Genomic DNA, 23,992 nt, shown 5'->3' on the forward strand with positions numbered 1-23,992 from the left:
TTAGCCTGTTCTAAAAACTGCAGTAAATACCACAAGGAAAGAAGTTATACAAGATTAAGTTAAGTCACTGATTACTGAGGCTACATTCCTTTGGAAATCACTTCTGAATCATAGCGTAAAGTTCTGGGCAGGTCACGGAGTCAAGCTCGGCTATCCTCTCAGCTCATAGCTGACGGTTCCTAAACCAGCACACCAGCTGATGGCTCAGCTGTCTCCCTCTTTTGATTGGATTTCCAAATAGCGCGCTCAATTTAAACTGCACTGCTGCTCTCCCCGCTTAAGGCTTTCCATACATGCACATGGAAGGGCAGGGGGTGTGTGCCCCATAACAGAGCCACACCGCCAAATACAAATAGAGGATTTAATCTATTTTTGACCAAGAGGTCCTGACTGAACTACTCAAAGATCAGTGGAAGCAAGAAAAAGAAATCTCTCATAAGACAAACTTCAACACATTTAATGTCTTGTTGTAAACATTCAAGTATTTTACATAAAATATATTTTGTGTTCTCAAATTATTTACATTTCTACTTAAAATAAATCAACCAAAACCAGCAAAATCTGAACACACTGGTTTTCCAACTAGACTCTATTAAAGTTTTGTTCTTTTATCATTTATGATTATGCGTGACATCCCCACCAACAGCTTTAGTACAAATAAATAAATAGCCATTTGGTTTCAGCTTCTCACTGGGACCGTGAGACAATCTGTCGGCTTTCAAAAATCATGATTTTGAAAAGAAGAAGCTCAAAAGATAGCCAGGCACGTCAAACCTTACTCTCCGTCAGGTGTTATTGCTTTGGTTATTATGCTCTTAACTACATTTGCAGTCAGTTGTGTAAAGTCTAAAGCATTAATTTGGTAAAAAGAACATGAAAAATATGAAGATGGTTAGCTTAGCATAGCACAAAGACTCTCAGCAAGAAAGCGAATGAGCGTTATTTACCAAAAATGACTTCTTTAAGCCCAGTGAACTGAAGCTTTCGGTGGAGTTGAACAATCATAAATAATGGGAACCAACTGCTAAATAGGGTCGGGGATGAAAAATAGTGAACAGACATTAAAACATAGTTAACTATAGTCATTAAAAGAAAGCTGTCTGTCAGTTGTCTTAGTGGCCCGAGGCGTAAACCTAAAACTTCAGACATTGTTGCATCACCACACATTCATATCGTCTAAAACTATCGCTAAATAAATATCTCAAAATTCTATGTTTGCACACTATGTAACAAACTGTGTTTCAAAAGCAAATATAAATGTTTAAATAACAATAATGAAAGCCAGCGCTGTGATTTAACTACCGGTAACAAAATGATACGTTCTGTGCATAAATGTTAGACTTACTAAACTGAAATATAAAATGATATATAAAATGCCCCGTGAAAGGTGAGAAATCACTGCTCAACTGTGATTTGGCAGGAGATATGACAACCAGGTGTAATGTAGCTGAATGAATATTGGAGGAACTCTAAACTCTTAATAATGTAAAACAGTCAGCTACAGAAAATGCTGTACAAGCTCTGTTTAGCATATGTAATGCCCTTTACAATGACGGAGAACATCCATACATGGAAATTAAAAAAGGGTAAACAGTTCCAGTCACCAGAGGCACAGTATGAGCAGCAGACGCCGCTTCAAATTCAAGTGTTTTACTTCAAGTAAAGGATATCGTTTATTCAGCGCATCTGTTTGGCTGATGTGCAGACTCCCTGATTCTGATCCAATCAGGGCAGCGACGTGGTAAAGGGGATCTGTTGACCTGAGGTCCCGACACATCGATCCAGGGCCTCTTTCAGCCCCATTAACTGGTTCCCTCCAACTCGCAGCTTCTCCCTGGGAACACAAGTCAAGAGATAGATTAGACGCAAAAACACAACAGTGAGCTTGACCGATGGACAAATGGCCTTAACGGCCCTAAAAACTATTTTCTCAATCGGCTCGGGGTCCTACATGAACACAAACATTTCTGCACAAGTTGGAACTCTGTATTTGTGTCTTTTGCTGCGGTCGATTTAAAGTGGGAGGAAAAAGGTGTTGTCACCTTCTTTAATGCACCAATCTGCATTAACTCTACTGAAGTGGGGTCATCCCCACTTTGGCCACTCACCCACTTCTCTACACATTACATACTTATCATTCCAATATGCATCTTACACACTACTTTGCACTATTACTTTTTGCACTTTACATCCCACTCCATGTGTTCTTGTCTTGATATTATGTCTTATTTGTATATTACGTTGATATGTGCCTATATCTATATTGTTGTCTCTGTTGTACAGTGTGTGTCTATATTACTATTTGTCTACTGAATGTTTACTGCTACATGTCTATTTGTTGAATGTATAGAGAGTTAACATCTACCGAAGTCAAATTGTCTTGTGTATGTAAGTATACTTGGCCAATAAAACGGATTCTGATTAAGCAATTTTTTAATCCAAATCTGGTTGGTGTGGGGTTGTTTGCACATTTTACCCACACAATCCTGACAAGGCAGCTTAGCTGAGTTTTCAAGTGTTAAACTCTTAATAAATAATAAGCTTTTTATTTTTGGGGCTTTTCCACCTTTATTTGACAGGACAGCTGGGTGAGAAAGGGGCGAGAAAGGGGCGAGAGGGGGGGGAGAATTGTTTTTAATTTTATTTATTTAGAGAAACAGGGACAGCGTACAATAAACATTAAACTCAAGGGGAGAGATGCATAGTACCAGTTTTTAGCTCAAGAGCTAATTTTCTCCCGTAGTCCCTGGTTGCAGGAAGTTGTGACAAGTCGGATTCAAACCCTGGACCTCTGCGTCGAGGCATAAACCTCTAAATATATGTGCCCCTGCTCTACCCACTGAGCCAACCCGGCCACAACAATAGGCTTTTTTGCCCAAAACTTTGACTTTGGTTGTTGCTTATTGAGTCATGAATATTTAATACCATCAATATTCTCTGGATTTGTGCATTATTACAGTCCCGAAAACTTCTCATTACATTAGTTTGCGCTTCTATGTGGTCATGCATTCATGGAGCAATTATTTGGTTTCCCCAACGTACAGATCAGTACACTAAGCCCCGGTGTACAGCCTTTCAGGTAAGCTAAGCTTGCCCCAGGACTGTTGTGTTTAGCACAAATTCTCAGGTTTTTTTGTTTGCTATGGTCCTATTTGGGGTGTTAGCAAAAGCCACAGCCTGTTGTTAGGGTTTATATACCCTGGTTTTATTTCAGTGGGTTTTTTTTTATTATCCATTTTTACTAGCAGCTAAATGTTTTGAGTTGTGCAACCTCCCTTTGTGTGAACCTGGACGACTCCACACAGACATCTCGATGAGTTAACTTTCCACATGCTGATCATGTTCAGCACAGAATGTCCCTAACAGACAAAAGAGCTTCTGTGTAGGCGGCTGCTTCCAGAAGCACCCCGACAGCTTTTTTTTCCACACACTTTCCTCCAGTTCTTTTACATGTTTCTGGTTACAACACTGCATACATCCATGCAGTTACAAATGCACAGACAAAACACATGACCAGTTTTCACCGTGAGCACAAACAACATGCACATATTGGGGAGTCTTGGCAACAGCTGCCTAGCAGCGGAGACACTGAGGGAGCTTGTTGCTTGTTTGTGTCCTCATCTGCTTTGTTTCCATTGGAACATTATGTAACTGCAGGGCAGAGAGAAGGAGGAAAGAAAGAGCAGTGTTTGCCGGCTGTTGACGCCCCCTGTTTTCACCCTACAGCCATCCATCCATCCGTCCACCCACCTCCCCCGTCTTCATCCGAAAGTGCAGCTGTGTGTTTTTATAACCCATGGAAATCGCAGGTTGTGTTACGGACTCTTCACTCTTGCCAGGTTCAAGCTACTCCCAGATTGCGTTGGTCTGTCACAAATGATCTGGTTCTACATTCCAGCATGCTGCGTGGACAGAGGGACTGTGTGAAAGGCTTCCTGTCCCCGTGTTGACTTGGCTACAACTACGACTTCATTCATTAGTGTGACACAGTGGTCTTGACAAAGAGCATGGAGCTCTTGCAGGAAGGATCTCTCAACGCAATCACACAAAGTCAGTGACGCACACGGATTGTGCAGAGTCACTGACCCAGACCCACAATGTACACACACAAAAAGGAGAGCTGTGCTGCTTCTGTGTGTGCGTGTTACATAACAGTCTATATGTGTTTGATATAATTAATGGATATCCCCAGGAGACAGCAACGATTTGCACCAAATCGAATATAGAACCACATGATGCATTAGGATGACATAACTGATTGCTGTTCTTCTCAAGCCAATCACAATATGCTGCTATGGACACATGGATTATCTCCATGGTGACCAACTCTTGGTCCCCACAATCTACTTCTTAATATCAGAAGAAAAAAGAAGCACAATAGTAGGCCAATATGTGCAGGAGGGTTGCTTTTCTTTTTTTAATGAAAGATTATTAATTGATTATCTGGAAACATTAGCTGTACTGTATATTTTTTATTTCTTTTTTTGGTTGGACACATGCTTTGAGATTTTCTCTTGATGCTGTTAACATGAACAGTGTTTCCCTTCTTTCACCGTACACCAATTATGCTGTAAAGAATGAATCCTGTTGCACACGTTGACAATATTAACTAGCTACGGATTTCTTTTAAGAGTTTTCCCGTTTGACGTTGATTTAAAAGCCTAAAAATTGACCTGACGAGTGTAAGTCAGTCGCACTGAAAGGCTTACGAAGGAAAGCCAGTTAATGATAAAAAGGTGGCCCTGGGTTTGCTTAGGAAATGTTTGACCTACAAAGGTTTGCGAGGGCTTTTGGTCCAGCCCAATTAGTAAATGATGAAACAGTATTATACTTCAGTAATATTATGGAATAGAGGATGAAAGAAAAGCTCTATTTCTAAAATGGCTATAATCCATGTATAATTTAATCGTTGAAAAACAAAAAGATTGACTTGGTGAGAAACAACTGAGAGTGAATGATCGGTTTTTATCAAACACAAAGCAGTTCCTCTTCAGTGTAGCTTTTGAATCAAAAGAACAGAACATTCATTAATGAAAGGCTTTAGGCTTTCTTCAAATCAACGATGTGCTGTTCCCCACAGGATGGTTAGTTTTATGAAAACAGCAGTACAGTGTTTCCCCCTGGTCATTCTGCTTGACTGAGTTATATAAAACCAATGTGTAAATATTATGATAGAAGACAATGCTGAAAAGGGCTGACAGCTATGGATAAGGAGCTGGTGTTTAAGGTTGTGTGTCTGAGTCAATTTATTGTCTGATAAATGGTATGCATGTTAAACACTGATGGTAACCCGCCAATTTGACTTCACACACATACAATGTAAGAGAGAGGCAATATCTTACAACTGAGGTATTTGCTCTCACCTATTGGCTGTGATCATTTGTAGCGAAGCCGTATTAAAACACATCAGGCATCTATACTGACGCGCAAGCCACAGGTGAGAAGAACCCAGGTGTAGCAAAATCAACAGTTTCACACAAATAAGTCCACAAACACGTTTCCTAACAACACCAGGGAAATCACAGACAATTGGAGCACCACACACACATGCATAGAAAACATCACAAGCAGGTAGAAAGAGATGCAAAGCTGCATGTATTCAAATATTTCGTGGACCTGAATGTCTTCTAGCAGAAGGCAAGCTGAGCTGAGAAACACAGAAACAAATTTGTTTTGTTTGGTTCCATTTCCAGCCCACTCTCTTAAAAAACAGTAAAATTGAGATGGCGTTCGGAAAAGAGCTTATGTAAACACATAAGTGCACTGTGTGTCTTTCCCAACTGGGTTGCAAATCATTTCTAAGACCACATTAAAGCTCTCCTCACTGTATGCTCACACTCTTCAAATGCAGCAGCAAGTTAACAGCTAAAAACGGCAAGGAACATGCACATACATGACAAACATATATATATATATATATATATATATATATATATATATATATATATATATATATATTACAACATAACACTGGACCTGTTTGAAAAGGGATAGGTAGAAGGCATAGGCTTATCAGGTCCTACCCAGTCTTTACCACAACCAAATCACAGTCAAACTACTCCAATTTAATTCCTACTTTATCTAGCTATTAAAATAAGGAAGAACAAAACCTCTTCCTTACATCTGTACTTTTTTTTTTATTAAATAAATCTTTTGTACCTTTCTTTAAATTGCAACATATTTAGTATTTTATGGTCGTTTTATACTTACATTTACCTCTCATTCACCCATTCACACACACCTGTGTCTTGCTCAATGAGACTTTGACATGTGGACAGGAGGAACTGGGGACTGAACAGCCAACTTTGTGATTACAGCGACCCACTGCACCTCCTGAGCCACAGCCATGAAGTCAACAGGTTTGTGTTATCAAGAATGATAAGGAACACAGAATCGGACATTTCGAAAATCTTATCTTCTGTCGAGGTCTACTTGTACTGAAAGCTGCCTGCCAGTGACCCAACATGCATCTGGAAAGGGCCTCGCTAAGGCTTTATATAACGGATGACATCATACTACCGCTCTGAGCACCAAAATCAAATATTTAACGCCACAGATAACGCGCCACTAAGTAAAAGCCTACATCCCTTCACAGTGGATGTACCAAATCAAATATTTACAATCACATTCAGCTTAAAGGTATCTCTCAGGGGTGACCTGTTGTAACATAAGTTGGAATGACGTGACTGGAAAGAACTGAATAAACCTTTGGTCTCACCATGGTTTCAAGTCATTGTTCCAAGTAAGTAAGTAACTCCTTAAAATGCAGTAAAACATTCAGTTATCTGATGAAAACACTTGTTGGTTATACAATAAGCATTATCAATATACCACAGTAACCACAGTCCAAATACAGAATTATCTTTTTCAAGTGATCACGAGCTATAAAATCACTTGTGCGGTTAGTGAAAGTCAATATCTTTTTTGGGGTTATGAAATCATCAGAAACAGTTTCTGACAGTCAGGCGGCAGCTTTAAGAGATAACCAAAAATGGCTAGAAAACAAATCTGTTAAATACCTAGAAGTCTGTTTTCATGAAAACTGCTGTGTTCAACCTGCAGTAAAAAAAAAAATGCAGCAGCAATTTAGCGCCGGAAGCATATCATGATGGACCTGGAGCGGTGGGGTTACTGATTCTGTTCATCTCAGTATGTGTGCATTCTGTTGCTCATGCATAGGGGGGGACTGAGGGTATACAATAAAATATAGCTTCTTTACACAAAAATGCAATGCAAGCAAATTTAGAGCTGCAACTAACTATTTCTTTTTATTATCAATCAATGTCAATTTGTTTTGATTAATCGCTTATTAGTTAAGTCTATAAAATGTCAAAAAAACTGTGACATGCAGCCAAGATATTACATTTCTATGACAATAAAACACAGAAAACAACAAATCCTTACATTCAAGAAGCTGGAATCAACATTAGCTCTATGGTTTTTCTTGATAAACGATTAACTGATTGTTAAAATTGTTGGTGAATAATTTTCTGTTGATCGACTACCCAAAATGTAACTAATAATTTCAGCACTAAAACATTTGTATTAGTATTTCCATTATATTGGTTCTAAAAGTAGCAAAAGTAGCGTGCAGATTATCTTAAAATACGTCATATTACGAGTGACAAGCAGGAAAAAAAGCAGCTAAGGATAAGCAGGATAAGTAGGATAACTGTGTGCTTGTATGTGTTAATAATTTAGTCTTGAGACAAGCAAGATCATCTTGGAGAAGGCGTAAGAGTAAAGCTTGTGTTACATGAGCGAGTGAGAGAAGGGTGGAGGTCACTTTGTAGACCTAAACGGCAGCTCCTCTTTTTCTCAAGCTGCACACAAATACCTGCGCAGGTGAACCTTCATGAAACATTGTTTTATCATTTATTCGGGTTTTGATTACTGTGACTCTGCTCAGTCAGTGTAACGCTTGTCAGTTAAATTTTCTAAGCACAATATGGGTTCCAATATCCAATTTCAATACACATTCATACACTGTGGCCTCGGCCACAGTGTATGAATGTGTGTGAATGGTGAATGGTTCGTGTACAATGTTAAAGCGCTCTGAGTAGTTGTTAAGACGAGAAAAGCGCTATATAAGAACAGTCCATTTACATTTACATTTGAAAAGGACGTCTTAGTACAGAACCAGCACCATTCTTGTCAATGCAACAGATACATCCACAAGATAACATGGGTGCGTGTTTCAACAGCTAACAAAACAACTGATTTGTGAGCCAGGTAACTGCAGTCCACTTATATGCTAGCCTTGTGGGTAATAACATTTCACTGGAATTGTACCTTGTACGATTCCATGTGTCAAATAAAAATGAGTTGATTGAATGTGGTGTGCCTATTAGATTACAAAAGGACAAAGATATATGAAGCTTTCTTTCAAAGAAATATGTTAATAACACACACACACACACACACACACACACACACACACACACACACACACACACACAATTATTTGAAACGGTTGACATGGCCACCGTTGTTGTCAGAGCTCTGCTGGGGATATCTGTGAGGAGGGCAACTATGACAAACTAACGGTAATGACACTGGATAAACAACACACATACCTGCCCGGGCATGCTTCTACAAAGAGCACAAGAATTCGGAAAACTTGAGAATGTTTGACTTGCAATCAGACATTGTCGTTCTGGTCAGAAGAAAGTCGTTGCTATACACATACATCAAACTCAGTGGCTACATGTTAAATCAAGGTGGTGCTGTGTCTATTTCACTGGTTTTAATGCACCTAACCTCCAAAGGAAAGTGACAAAAACGTATTCTAAGCTCGTCCTGGATGTTAAAACATATGGAAGCGATAAGACAGGCTTGAAGCAAGTACAAGTTAATATTTGTAAAAGATTTGAGAAATCTGCCGCATTTGTCAGTGAATAGAAACGCTGACAATCAAATCAACCATTTCCTCAAAGGCCAGAGACAAAGAGAACAAAGAACAACAAGGAGACGCAAAGGACAGTAATGTATGGTTAAAGCATTTCAAGCTGAGAAAAGAATGTTGATGCTGATGAAATCTTTTGAAACTTAAGTTGAATCACTGGACAAGAAAATGAAATCTCTCTTCTCCGACTTGCACAAGCAAGTAGTGCACATCAATTCACAAGAAAAGAGAATTAATTATATGGAAGAACAACTTCAATATTTGGAGGTTGAGTGGGATGCCCAAGGAAACAGTAGGAGATGAGATGAAAAAACAAAATACTAATCCTCAATGTATCAGAAGAAGGAGACAATTTAACTATCTATCTATCTGGTCAAGCTGATATTGGCGGAATTAGGAGTGAATAAGTAGTCTATATCTATATAAAATCTTTAAAAAAAAAATCTGTAGCAACTGTTTGAGTTGAGTAAAAAAAAATCCATCTGATTTACCAGACAGAGAGAAGTCATAGTGTAACAGCAACCATTTAAATGTATGCTCCCTGTATCAACAATATTTATGCAATAATCATTATTTTGTGTGTGTGTGTGTGTGTGTGTGTGTGTGTGTGTGTGTGTGTGTGTGTGTGTGTGTGCGTGCGTGCGTGTTTGTGTGTCCTACCTGTAGTCTTGTTGTGAGAAACAATCTAGAAGGTCTTTGGCTGTCAATCTGGAATCCACATCAACAATCTGAAACACAAGGAATATGAGCCGAGCTGAAAATGAACAGGTCAAGGTGTGTTCAACATGACAAAGGACACATTTGAAAAAGGCCAAATGATTTAAATAAAAAAGGCACCAATCTAATTTTATAGCAATAACTGTGAAATGGCACCAACCTTATTAGAGTGGATGATGCCGAGCAGTGTCTGGACTTCCTCTAAACCAGGAGCCGAGGACAAGACACTGGGATGAAGAAAAACACACATTTTAGAGAGGACTTCTCTTCCAGGTGAAGCCTGAAAAGGTGTGATATTTTAATGATTACCTCAGTGCAGCGTTTGGTCAGTGTAAGTGAATCTGAACTAAACAGTCTTTTGCTTTCACTACTGTAAGAGCATTTAAACAGTACATTAAACTACATGCAATAAGACTTTTTCAATGTATTCTGTCCTGCTACCCCTTTCTCCAGATTCAACACTTTCTTGAGAGTTTTTAACATCGAGAAGACAATGATAAAGCACATACATAATTCTCTTTTTAGTTTATATACAATCTTTTGGCACAGCTGCAGACACAGATAGTTGAATGCTTTCTCTACCTATTCATCCATTCATCACCATGCACTTAACCCAATTGCACACACGCAAACACACATTACTGTCAATAGCTTTATTACAGAGGGCTACCCTGAAGGCCTAGAAAAAAAATAAAGTAACAGACAAAAAGAAAGCAAGTAGAGGAGGGAAGATTGAGGAATAGAAAATGGTAATTTTAGCAGACACCTAAATTATCCATGTCTAGTGTCCACAGAATGAGAAAAATTAGTGAGAGGGAGACGAAAAAAAGATAGCCTGTATGAAATGAGTCATAGCTCCGCTCAAACATGTGGAAATTAGTCTGGCTGTCTCCTAGGCAACGGTACTTGAGCAGCCCAACACACACATGCATGTGTATAGATAAGCATATATAAGTGTGCTAAAATAATTCAAAAGAATTCACCGTTATCACAGAAAGGTATCGAACACATCCGCCATGTTTATATTGAGTGCATGTGTAAGCATCCATCCCTCCATTAGCTATACTTGCTTATCCTTTAGAGGGAATTCCAGCAGACATTAGGTGAGAGGCGGGTGTGTAAGCATAATGGCTGTTATTTATAACTAATAGCTGAACATTTAAGTGAAGTGAAGTTTAAAATAAACTCAATGTGCTTCACACCAAAGGGGAACTCCATCACAAACATGTACAACTTTCATATACATCTACAAAAGCCACACAACTGAGAAAAGCCACACACACCCACACACACACACACACACACACACACACACACACACACACACACACACACACACACACACACACACACACACACACACACACACACACACACACACACACACACACACACACACACACACACACACACACACACACACACACACACACACTACAAGCTTGAGAGAAAAGCAAGATCTAAACAAATCTACTTTTAAAAACAGGATGCAGTTGTGGTAGAACTTGGAAGTTTTTTTGTGCAGAGTGAACTTCTTCACCTGATTTAGGTCTCGATTGTGCACTAGCAGGATATCATTGTCAGAGTGCACACTTACAGCTCCACATGCAAAAAAAAGTATTATCATTACAAACTTTTTGAGGACACTGCTCCTCTTCAGACTGATTAACATCCCACAAAGACAGACAAAGGCTGGCAAACACAATAAACAGGGGAGCTATAAAGGCCTGGTGGGTGGAAGTGGTAATAAAGTGCACCTGGGACACATACTACAGGAGTTTAGTGGATAATGATCTAAGAGGGCTATTTTGTCTGTTTTATAGCCACTGAGCTGACAATTAACTGCAAGAGAGTTTTCTTTTCTTCATATGTCACCACCGAGATAAATAAAAACACACTTGTCTTGTTGTTAAAAAACATTGTCCAAATTCTTATCACTGCTTTTACTGGTTGTACACGTTCTGCTCTACAAGATGTTCCCTTTATGAAGCAACATGTTACAGATTCAGAGGGGAGCACAACCGACCGAGAGAGAACTAAATAATTTCATTGGCACACACATTTTTAAGGTTATTTTCAGGAGAGTGTGTGTGTGTGTGTGTGTGTGTGTGTGTGTGTGTGTGTGTGTGTGTGTAAGAGAGCAACAGAAAGTGCAAAAATAATAAATAGGACAGATACATTGTGAAGACTTGAGTGACCAAATTATTAGCTAACTAATATTGTAATATCCTATCTAGCCATCTTTCTAAAGTAGTTGGATTATATTAATGGAGCTGAAAGAATTCTAAATTGTGGAATGTGTTCTTGTACTTAGCATGACAGCAATGTTAATCATCACTAACCGAACGGGAAACAAGTTGACTGCAAGGATGTTGTGCAAGAACAAATATTTTGAGATGTCACTGCATGCCTGAGTATACCATGGGAAAGCCTACAGGAGGTGAGGACATCTCAGGCGTAATGGTTAGCATTTTCCTTCTCGAAGGCATTGTGAGAAATTAAGCAGTGCTACAGTGTAGCGCTTTCTGTTGCGTCATGGCAAAGGTGATAAGGCGAAGCTACAAGGTTAAGCAGATTAACACTACTAATACTACATGCCAAATAGGGCCTGACAGCTGAGAGCATACAACACATACACATAATCAGGACACAGGAAGGCGTAGGCTGGTTAAGGACAGGTGAAGGACAGTTTAAAAGGGGCTTCTTAGAGGGAATGGTTGTACAGACAAAAGGTGAAACACACCTGTGAAGGCATGAGGAAGGTTAAGTCAGAGGGTTCAGTCGGTACGATGAAAAGAGATCGACACAATAGTTACGGAGGGTGTTGCAGGAGAGGTTTTCTGAGGTGCCACAGAATTCCTGCTAGGAAACCTCATTTTTGACACTTTTGGCTCTTTAAACCCACTGAGGATTAACAAGGGGTCTGTAACACCTTTTGCATATGGATACAGCTATAGCAATCAAGTTTAACTTTGGTATACAAGGCAGTCCTTTTAGCTCTGCATTTGTTCTCCACCATCTTCTGAGGGAAATGGCTGTTTGGCTGCTAATTGCACCACAATGTTACTACCAGACAGTCTCTAACTTTGCTGGGCAGGTAGTGCGCATTCGGTTTTTAGAGCTTTTTCACTAAAAAAAATAAATAAAAAAAACACTATGAGAGAGAGACAAAACAGTAAGATTGCGGGCTGGAAAACTAAAACAATGAGCTACAAGTCGCTAGAATACTTTGTAGAGCTGAGGGGAACTGCATAATAAGAGTGATAAATCTTTGTGGGATCATCACCACAGGCTACCTCCTTTCACATACAAGTTGTACAAAGCGAGTAATATAACGTTAACCCAGAGGACATAGTGGCTAACAGGGAGAGAAGCAGAATGTTTAGTGGACAGCAGTGATATGAGTTGGCTGAGATACCTGCTGAAGGCTTGGAGCAGCTGTGAGACCATGGAGGACAGTTTGTGCAAACAGACCAAGGCGTCCTGTGGTGGCGGAGGGCCTCCCACTGACTGAGCCCTCTGCATGGTGTGAGGGTCAAAGCCCAGAGCTTTGAACACTTCTAAGCTGAAACATGACAGAAACAAATGACCTTAGGGGTCAGTGGAATGGAATAAAAAAAAAAACACAATAATATCAAAATAAACAACCTCCAAATTTTTTGGTTCCTGCTAATTTTCTTTCTACTTTCCGCGCTACACGTTCTATTAGCAGAAGTGTTGCAAGAGACCTCGATCACTCTATAGAATGGTGTCTTCTTGCAGCAGGAAACAACAACTTTTGAATGTAAGGTGACATAAAGTCCAGGTAAAAACCAAGACATTTTTTCTTCAAATCTGTAACATATCATTCTCAAATGTCTGCAGTAGAATCGTCCCAGTACTGGATCAGTCAAATCCATGTTACACCCACCTTAATTGGAACACATTAGACCAGATGTTCTCAAACAGGGCCCATACTTCCTGGTGAGAAACCTGAGCAGATGTGGGTTGTTTGTCTTCATCATCATCATTCATGACAACATCACAGGCAGGAGATTCCCACTACACACACAAACACACACGTATGTATATATAAAATCCAATAATTGTGTTAATTAAAAACCTGTGTATAGTATGACAATGCATCCTGCTGTCTGGGTTATTATCGTTGTGGTAATCAACGCTTTCAAATCTAAAATAGAATAGATTTTCCCCAGCTCTATCTGGGTATAAACACAACACACAATACAAACAGGGTATGCAAATATTCTGTGCTTCCAAACCACCACAATGTAAAAACAATTCAGAGAGTGCAGTCCTAGAAAAGGAGGTAACTATTTGAACCGGAAGTGGAATACTTTGAGGTGTCTAATTTGCTCCAAGCTGACCTGCGGTTGTAGCTTATTGTAAATGTTGTCCATTATGGAGATGGCACTCGGAACACGGCTTGAACTTTTCCCAAACGCTTTCACAAGCTCCTTAGCTTCTTGGAGGGCCGCTGAGGTAGCGCTACAGTCTGCATTTTTACCTGGGTAAACACATGATAGATAGATATCACCCATCATGTGGGTCAGTCCCAGTAGATGCACATAGATGCACAACATATACAGACAATCAGTTGCCAGTTTTTTAGTAAACCTAGGCAAAAGGAAAGAGGATGTGCTGTGTGTGTAGCCTTATAAGAAGAACAAAAGAGTCAGGTGGCTAGACACTGTGGCCAAAAACAAGTCAGCTGAGAGACTGTGAGCATGTGAATGAAACTGTGAGTGTGTGTTGTATGTCCCACTCTTTTTTTGCTATACTGAATACTTGAAAGGACATTGTTTGGACTTTCATTAATTCTCTGGGACCTTACCTTAACCTTAACGATAACAGATACATACCTTTCAGGAACCCTTAGCCTGACCGTAACCTAAGCGGTTATCAATACGCAGTAAAATGTGCCTAAAGTTCCCTGAGCATCCCTAAATTATTCTGCTTTTGTCACTTTTTAGGAGGCTGTAGTGTAGCTACAACTATCAACAAACACACTTGCAGTACTTTTCCACTCCTAGATTTGTTCTTGTTCAGTTTATCCCTCCTTCCTTTCCTCCCCCTCCTCCTCTCACAGTCCTGGCACAGAGCCAGGCTGTATGGTCCCAAGAAATCCAGAATCATGTTATTGTAACTAGGACACACACACACACACACACACACACACACACACACACACACACACACACACACACACACACACACACACACACACACACACACACACACACACACACACACACACACACACACACTTAGTGTAATTTAATTGGATACAGTGATAAGATCCAGAGTAAGAAGTGCTGCAGTGGACAACTCAGCATCTTTCTGACACACATTTGAGCGTCCTGTTTTAGCAGATGACCTGATTCTGTATGTAGTTCTGTAGCGCAGTGCAGGACATACCACGTCATACCCCAGTGGAGGGTTTTATCTGGGGGATGACTCAATATCTCAACACCACTGTCCGGAGAAGAATAAAAAGGAGAACAAAAATGCTTGGCTTACAGTCTTAAAACTGTTACAGTAGAGCTCAGCTTGGTCGTTTCCACAGAAGTAACATTTTTTGCTCTTGTATCTCATGTAGTATCTCAAGTTTGTTGTTGTTTTCAAAATATATTGTTCACATCCGAAGGAAGATTAGAATACACCAAAAAATCAAACCTTATGTCTGCACAGCTAAAGATAAAAGCTCATTTCTAAACTGACTTGATTTAATTATTATTTATTTATCTATTTATTATCTGATTATAGACATTATTTATCTATTTCTGGCACACAAAAAACTAAGACTATACTGGATCTTTAATAATCTGGGGTAAAATATAATTAAATAATAAAATAAATATGTTTTTGTTCATAAGAAAAAAAAATGTGCTCATTAGAAGACTGCTGAAAATCACTCAAATACATCATAGCCCTTCCCCCTCATCCACCTACATACCTGAGTTGAAGAAGTCAATGAGATTTAAAACTGTTTGCTGCTTCCTCCGTGGGACAATGTGCCCAAAAACAGCAATCCAGTGTTTTTTTAAACAATGCAGAACATCTTGAAGAGTCCATGGTGGTTTCAGGTAAACTATCTGTTGACAAAAAAATAAATAAATAAAAAGCCATCATGAAAAATAAAAAATATTGCAATTTTCAAAATGTCAGTCAATCTGGCGCATCTAGACTCCTGTATGGCACACAAGATATTTACAAAAACCCATAAATCTGATCTAAGATGACTTACAAGATTCCATAAACTCATGCAAAAATTAAACCAAATTCTTGCCTTAAATCAATTAATGAATACCAGTAGGGCAGCGCGATACGAGGAAAATATGTAATTGTGATTATTTTTGACTGATATTGCTATTGCGATTAATTGTGCAGCGATTAATTGTGTAGCACTAAATACAAGACATTAGTTCTCTTAAGTTTAAAATGCAAAACAGTATTTAAAATATCGTTTAAAAGATGAAGTGAAACACAATTTTACCTCTAGCCAGAGCTCTTGGTAAGCCGCCTTCATCTCCACCTCTAACACATCAGACAGCACCTCTCGCAGGCAGTCTTCTAGTTCAGAAACACAGCTACAGTCCCATTTTGTCTTCTCTTCATCCTCTCTTTTGGTCAGCCGCTTGTCATCTGTGATCAATTACATACATACATACATACATATTCTATATTAGTAGATACACACAATTAACACATAATGCAGGACTGCAGTTATTCTTTACATTACATTGTATGCATGTATGTGCAGTAGGAGAGAGAGAGCAGGAGCATATCATAATGATTTTAACTCTAACACTAATTAAAACTCTATTATATTTCTATATATTTTTTGTTTGTTAAAACTGCTAAAACGTCACCTGAATTGAACACAGATGGACCTGAAGACATGACATGGCAGGGGTATGGATGGTATGTGCTGTTAACTATAACACTATGGAATATGGCCGGTCATTTGCAAGATGCGCACATTAATCCCTGACTCACCTTCCTCTTCTACAGAAATGCCTGTTGTCTCTTGACAGTGTGGCTGGACTGGCGTACAGCTCCTGCTCGGCATTGGTGATGAGACAGGAGGGCTGATGTGAGGCAGCATGGGAGTCTTATTGTTTTGCACAGGCTGAAAGCCATGTCTGGATCTTCCAACCTCTGCCTCTAAATCACTCTTGCTGAGGGCCTTCACCCCACTCAGGAGGGCCTTACTGCATAGGTTCTTATCATTACTAGAGAGAAAAGAGGGAATAACATGTTGTTGTTGTTTTTTGTTTTGTTTTTAAATCAGGCAATTCTATATGGCAGTGATCACACAATCAACGTTAAAACACATCTATTTTACAGCAGCCTGGAGGTTTGGTGGGTAAAACCGGATCCAGAGTGATCTGACCTGTTGCTGTGCAACGCTAATTGAATGTCTGCCCACTTACTTCTCCTTTAATTTAGCAAAATTATCAATTAGAGTGGCAGTCAGAGAAATAGGTTAAAAGGAAAATGTAGGTGAAACAACACAATGGCCACCCTACTATGTAGGCCGAAAAATCCCTGAACTAAACTCTCCCTGCTCAGCACATCTATTCTTGCCTAATTACTCTGTCTGGCCTTCTCTTTCTTTCATTCCAACTGGAACTATCTGGCTGGACCCACTGTGTCACATGCATGTGCATTATTTGCCGAGGACACAGACTCTGCAGCAGCAGCAGTATACCATAGGGGGAGGGGGAACTCACGTGCATAGAATGTGAGCACACTCTGGGTAGAGACTCTGGTATTGCAGGCAGCACTGCAGCACCCTGTCATCATTATTCTCAGCATTCAGACCATCTGGGGACAAGGAGGGACAAAGAGAATGAGTAAGGGACAGGAAGACAAGAGTGACAGAGAGAAACAGTCTGTATAAGGACAAAGAGACATGTTTAATTCACGATACTGATAGCTCATGGTAAGCGTGTTACCACACTGTACAACAACAGGGTGTCTTTTTTTTCTTTTAAAGACAAGGGGGAAGATGAAGAAAACAAGATGGAGATCTCAGGCCTATTTTTAGGAGATGCACTAAATGCTTATATCCTCCTAAATACTTATAAACGGTAAACATTATCTCTGCTAAATCTCCTTTTCAAAGATCTTCTGGAAGATATCCTCATACCACTGTTGAAATATTGATGTCTGATCAATATTACATACAGCTAAGAAGTGGGTTACCTTATGCATGGCTGAAACCCGCCCTTGAGATGCTCACAATGTATGCTATGAAGATGTGGAGGACGAGCTTAGTGCTAGTGCCACCTAGTGTTTATATTAGTGTTGGGCGGGGATGCATGGCAGCTCTGCTGCTGTTAATGTAATAGCTTACTGTAAAGGTAGAAAAGCTCTATAGAAGGAATAACATGCTGTGATCTTCCACAACTTAAACATTATACCATGCTCAATAATAAAATCAATCATGCAAACCCATCAAAGTCAATGATCAGTCTCTAATAGAACTAAAAAAAATGTTTACAGCCAAAAATCCCACAAGGACTTGAGTGTTGATATGAAAGATACATTATTATAGTGTGATGCTTTTACCCATAAAAAAGCAGAAATGTTCCACATAAGTGCTTAATGTTTTGCCTGCAAATTTCTGTAATGTTTGATGTGTGATCTTTTGTAACAACGGGTGACATTTATGTATATTAGCCTGCTCAGCCATCATGTTTATGTCTAAGATAACACCCAACAGTCCCAAGTAGAAATCTGTTATGGGCTCATGGACAGCGTATGAAGACGATAACCACTCTTAACCTTTAGGTTCCATACCAGGTTGTGATAAATTCATACTACTTTCATTGCACTGAAAATTCCCATATTGTCCTTAAATCAGAACTCACTGCTGCTCTCAGCGGCCTGCTGCATAGACTGCCCCCAGAGGTGAGGTTCCCGATTCTTCAAAGAGTTGTAAATGTACGAGATGGCAGGAGTTGCCAGGTGGGCCACAGAACCTGACAGGCCTTTCCCCCTTTTTAGGGAATCCAGCTCCTGAAGCACCACCCAGGGGATCAGGACGATAGGGATGCGCAAGGCTAAGAGAGCATGAAGTGGGGAGAAAGCAAAGTAGTGATGATTCCATATTTTAAAACTTAAGTGCATTTCATCATGAATAGAAGAAAATTCCAAAAATGTGGAAAACATACTTTCTTTGGATGTTTTTTTTTTTTTTTTATGATAATGCACTTTTAAACTTTTTTGAATTTGTGATGAAACTATTTCTTTATGAGCCAATGCTTGTTAACATGGTTTCCTCTTTGCATACTTAGATTACCTTCCTGCTCCTCAAGTGTGCTAAGATCATTGTATCAGGACTCAACATTGTTCATTAGTCCTAAAATATAACTCAATTAATTAAAATGATACGGAAAATGTAAGGGCAAGGAATAAGGGCAAACACACAATTAAACAAAGAGGGCTGAGGACAGGTAAACATGTATTGCTTCTTTCTATTAGAGATGCAAACATGATGTTGTGGGGACATCTCTTGATGATGCGTAATGGTAGTTTAGCAACTGCTGCTGAATAACTTCTATAGCATTTAGCTTAAAACTGGACAAACTTGGGAGTGAAAACTATCTGGACACCTTTTATAATAGCATGTGTTATATCATTATATAACATATAACAATTATTATAAATCATTCTACAAGAAACATCAAGTATGAAAATAAATGTCAACACCTCCAAGGCCGTGATATCTGATCTTTTTCACATAATCCAGGTGACTGAGGAGAATGTTGGTGTCCAAAACAAGGATTAGGTCTTGCTGAGGAGGTTGTTTACCTGTAAAAAGACAAGTTCATGTTCAGTGAATTGTTTGTTGCCGACTGTCAAAAGTTAACAACTGAATAAAAATCGCACATTACAATTTCAGCTTAAGTTTAGTGCCTGTGATGGTTACAGGTCAGAATTGTTGTTTTCATTAAGCAGAAATTTGTGACCTTCTTATGTGATCTCATGTTTTACCTACATGGCACTATTATCTTTTTCGCATCTTCTGTGGGGTTACTCTATAATCTTAAAATAATTACAAGATTTTCAAGGACAGGAGGAGACACTAATCTATATTCGGAGACCTGATTCCAGAAGCCAGTGAAGAATCTAAAATTGTAACTTGACAGGTCTTATTTTGTAAATATCTTCATGTGTCATTCTGAAGCAAACGTTTTGCTTACGTATCATGTTTCAGGTAAATCACACTAAATGTGAGGCCAATACAATGCATACACTTTTGAACTTAACATATAGTGCCTGCATTTGGTCATTTCAGACATTCCAAAAAGAGTTTATATTTTACACTTATGAGTGTACAAGATGTCAAGCATCTACCAATGAAACAATAAAACTTACACGTGTCTGCAGCGCCCTCTTCTGGAAGGTCTATGTCCATACAGGTTAATTCTCCATAGCTTTGCATTACATTCACCTCCAATCTCTTCTCAGAACGGGCAAGATGTAGCTCTTCAACCACTTGCATCTAAACAAAAACACATTTTAAAAACAATCAATCTCCGCCATTTTGAACCATTGCAACAACGAAATACAATTTTAACATACTAGCTAGAACATTTTTATTATTTGAATCATTTTTTGTCAAGATAAACAATAAATATAAAACAAAGACTGACTTGTTCACATTAAATGAATTATGCTTTTTATTACCTGGTCATACCACGGCTCAGTGACGGTATGAGACGTAGCTGGGAGTTGATCTGACAAAGATGGCCTCTTATCTTGTCCTTCAGATGAACAACTAGGTGTAACATCCAAACAGCTCTGAGCTTGTTGGACAGTTTCCTGCTTGGAATTGCTCCTTGAGGCCCCAGAGGCTGAAATCTCAGTCCCATGTTTGAGATTTCTGTTTGTAGAACTAGCATCATCATCCCTACCGGTGCTACCTACTGGCCTTGGTTGAACCATTTTTGGTATCTTAAAATTAGGAGGTAGAGGTGATGCGATAGAGCATTTTTGTTGCTGAGCAGATGATAACTTAGCTGTTTTATGTGACACTGATGTGGCATTCCCTGGGATTGAAGGGACATTCTTCACCACATCTGAGCTACTCACTGAGGTAGTCTGCTTGGCTGAAGTGGAGGAATGCTTTGTGGTAGAGGAAGAGGAAGTTTTGGCTTCTGTACACCGGCTCCTTTTAGCTTTATTTTTTTGATGCCTTTGGCACATCTTCTCAAACAGTTCGGTTCTCTTTTGCCGCGAAGTATCGTTGGAAGCTGAGGAGGTCTTGCCTGGTTCCCTGGTCTTGATGGTGTCGCTGTCATTTTCAGTCCTTGATGGTTCCTCAGCTCTGCACTCCCTGTCCAGGACATCTTGCCTCTGTTCTTTCTGTTCAGCAGAAACCAAACTGGGACTCATTTGCTGCTTTTTTCTTTTGGATGGGGTCCTTTGGGAAGACTTTTTATTAGATGTCTTGTCTGTCCTCTGAGGAACTGCACCTGCATTGTTCAAGGATTTTAAGTGTCCCATTTTCACAGTCTTATTCCCACTGACAGTATTCTTGTTCCCTGAAATATCGTTTTTTGCTTTACTAGAGCATTTTCCCCAATGGGATGGCACTAAGACACTTTTTGATTTTGTAGATTCTTCTTCCTTATTAACAGGTTTCTGGTCTGCTGCTTGTGTTTTTGCCAGTCTGTAGACAGGCTTTTTGATCTGGCGGGTGCTTTGGGAAACATCTTTAACGGTAGAAAAAGCACAATTTTCCGGTTTTGCTGCACAGCTACATGTAGAAGAACAGACAAAATATCAGTCAGAGAGAATTAACAAACATATCAATTACGTGAATGATTTTCAACTACATAATTCCAATATTAATTTGTTGTTAAAGTCAAGTATACTGTATCTAACCTCTCCTGACTTTTTACATCTCGCTTTCTCTTGCCATGTTTGCACTTCTTGGTAACATCTCGTTTCTTGGATGCCTGAAAACATGAAGAAAAAACTATTGTGAGTACAGAGTAGACCCTTGATGATAGAAACAACTACAGTTGGTTGTTAGACAATATACAATGCATATATACGGTACGGTGAGACTAGAGCTGAAACTATTTGTTGATTCGTCAATATTTCGTTTGATTTATTAGTTTTAGTAATTTGTCAAGCAAAAATGTTAAATATTTGCTCAATATATAGATATATTCTTAAATATCTCTTTGGGTTTTGGACCATTGGTCAAACAAAACTATCAATGTGCAGCTTTGGAAAATTGTGATGGGTATTTAATATTTAAAATATATTTTTTAACTTTAGATAAAGACAAAATGATTTATTGAGAACATACAGTAATCGTCAGATTAATTGATAATGAAAAAAATTATTTAGTTGCAGACGTACAGTACATAACGATGTGAATTTGTCTAATATCCCTGCTTGTAGTCTGTCTGCAAATCAATGAGGACTAATTCATGGCAATATTAGATTTTTAGTACAAATTATTCGTCATTAATTCAACCTTTATTTATACTCAAATGTGATGAAGCATTTTGATTTGTACAGTATTTGCTGGACTAGCCAAAAACAGACATTCTTTTATCCATGAACACTTTCTCAACTGATTTTCCCCCAACTTTATGTGACATTATACCATCTACATATTGATATCACGGTATAAAATAACCTGTATCCAAATATAGTATTTTATCCACATCAACCACTCATAGCAACAATAGTAAACACTGTTGAATGCCTTCTTACCTTTTCATCTTCTTCACTTGAGGATGACAACTTCTTGCGCTTTCTCTTTTTTGACTTTTTTGACATTTTCCTATGAAAAGTAATTTTGAAAGCAGGTCTTGAGTGACTATGCATCATCTTTACACATCCATCCATTTTGATGTTCAGCAAGACACCCCTTCTTTGGCTCTCGACCCCAATATAACAGGAAAGTGTGCCATAGCTATGTCTAACTAATACAGAGTTAAACTTCTCTTAATGAGAACGAAAACGAATTTGAAATTATATTGGCAATTCCACCTAATATTAAATGATTAAATGCCCTGTCTACAAGGCTGCATGTAAAATATTTCCATAATATGCCACACAAACTGGTTAGTCCTAGTTTTTGCCTCTTGTGTACTAACTGGTAGAAGTCATTGTAATCGTCAATTCAAAAATACGGACCAGTTGTTTTTAATATCTAATATTATCAATTAGACAGCTGTAGCTGATTCAGAACACTGCTGCTCTAGAGTATATCACTCAGACCAACAAAGTGGATCACATCACTCCAGTTCTGAGCTCTTTACACTGGCTTCCTGTCTCTCATAAAGCACTGAATAGTTTAGTGCCAAAATACATTTCTGATATTCTGGTACATTTCGACCATCCAGACCTCTCAGGTCGTCAGGGACTTACTGCTTTCTGTCCCCAAGATCCGAACTAAACATGGAGAAGCAGCGTTCAGTTTTCATGCACCACAGAAAGAAAACTGCAGGTCTGTTGCAACTCTCAGTTCCTATAAATGAAGACTGAAGACTTTTCTGTTGGAGGCTGCCTTTTAGGAAATCAAGTAAATGTTCATTTCTAACACTGCAACTTTTATTTTTCTATTGTATTTTTGTATTTTAGCTTTTTTACTATTTTCTTTAATTAATGTTTTAATTGTTGTTTAATTGGTCTTTAATGTTTTAAGTAAAGCACTTTGAATTGCCTTGTTGCTGATAAGACTTTATTACGGACTCATGGTCCAATAAAATAACAGCATAATACATTACACACGTTACAACATAAATAATCCCAGAGGCATAATATAATATTATATTATATATCAACTATACTAAATGTAAAAAGAGGCATTTGTGCCAGTGTCTCCATAGGAAATGTGCTACCGTTATATAAAGTTGCTTAAACCCTGCCTAACGTTACATGGGGAACAAACTGGGGCTAACACCATAGACAGTAGCTATATAAAAGGGCTAACACAGGGTGAACTGTGTAATGACACAAACATAACTATATTTAATACATCTAATATAAAACTAATGTCTAAGGTAACACTGTGAAATACAAAGTGTTGAGCTGATTGTTAGATACACGACACACGACCAAAAGCTAAATTAAATGTTGCTGTTAACGTTAGCTAATTTAAGGTGACGCTGCTGACGAAAAATAACAACAAAACCGCTACAAGTCAAGCCAAATGTCTTATTTGAGAACTTGAATCGTTCGTGTACATTGATTCAGTGAAATAAAACACACATCGTAGGAATACATGTATAATTTACAACCAAGTAAATGTAAATGAACTTACTGTAAGCCGACAGATCAAAACATCCGCTGCTCTTCCGCTTCTTTCTTCTTCTACTACGCCTATTTCTT

At 38.8% G+C, this 23,992-nt stretch overlaps 1 protein-coding gene across 3 annotated transcripts; it reads right to left on the reverse strand.

Annotated features, from left to right (window-relative positions):
• Positions 1-436: 436 nt before the first annotated feature.
• On the reverse strand, positions 437-23,992 carry swt1 (SWT1 RNA endoribonuclease homolog). 3 transcript variants are annotated; one of them, XM_028588482.1, is made up of 17 exons: positions 23,925-23,992; positions 22,370-22,439; positions 21,524-21,597; positions 20,324-21,395; positions 20,012-20,138; positions 19,343-19,444; positions 18,502-18,693; positions 17,359-17,452; positions 16,622-16,857; positions 16,119-16,267; positions 15,579-15,717; positions 13,990-14,117; positions 13,533-13,663; positions 13,041-13,187; positions 9,783-9,849; positions 9,566-9,633; positions 437-1,834 (listed from the first exon to the last, which is right to left on the reverse strand). In XM_028588482.1, the coding sequence occupies exons 2-17, from the start codon at positions 22,433-22,435 to the stop codon at positions 1,726-1,728; spliced, it is 2,901 nt and encodes a 966-aa protein (XP_028444283.1). In that variant the 5' UTR covers positions 22,436-22,439; positions 23,925-23,992; the 3' UTR covers positions 437-1,725. The 3 variants fall into 3 exon arrangements, with proteins under 3 accessions (XP_028444283.1, XP_028444282.1, XP_028444284.1); XM_028588481.1 differs by having other exon boundaries at positions 13,990-14,129; XM_028588483.1 differs by lacking the exons at positions 437-1,834; positions 9,566-9,633; positions 9,783-9,849 and having other exon boundaries at positions 13,058-13,182; positions 13,990-14,129.

This window comes from Perca flavescens, chromosome 9 (assembly GCF_004354835.1).
Source record: "Perca flavescens isolate YP-PL-M2 chromosome 9, PFLA_1.0, whole genome shotgun sequence".
In the NCBI taxonomy this organism is placed as follows: domain Eukaryota; kingdom Metazoa; phylum Chordata; class Actinopteri; order Perciformes; family Percidae; genus Perca; species Perca flavescens.

Coding starts and splice junctions, on each gene's coding strand:
- swt1 (XM_028588481.1), bottom strand. CDS start 22,435: ATGTCAAAAAAGTCAAAAAAGAGAAAGCGCAAGAAGTTGTCATCCTCA. Junction 21,598..22,369: donor CAAGTGAAGAAGATGAAAAG/GTAAGAAGGCAT, acceptor TCATGTTTTCAG/GCATCCAAGAAACGAGATGT. Junction 9,850..13,040: donor CTGCTCCAAGCCTTCAGCAG/GTATCTCAGCCA, acceptor TCTTCATCCCAG/TGTCTTGTCCTCGGCTCCTG.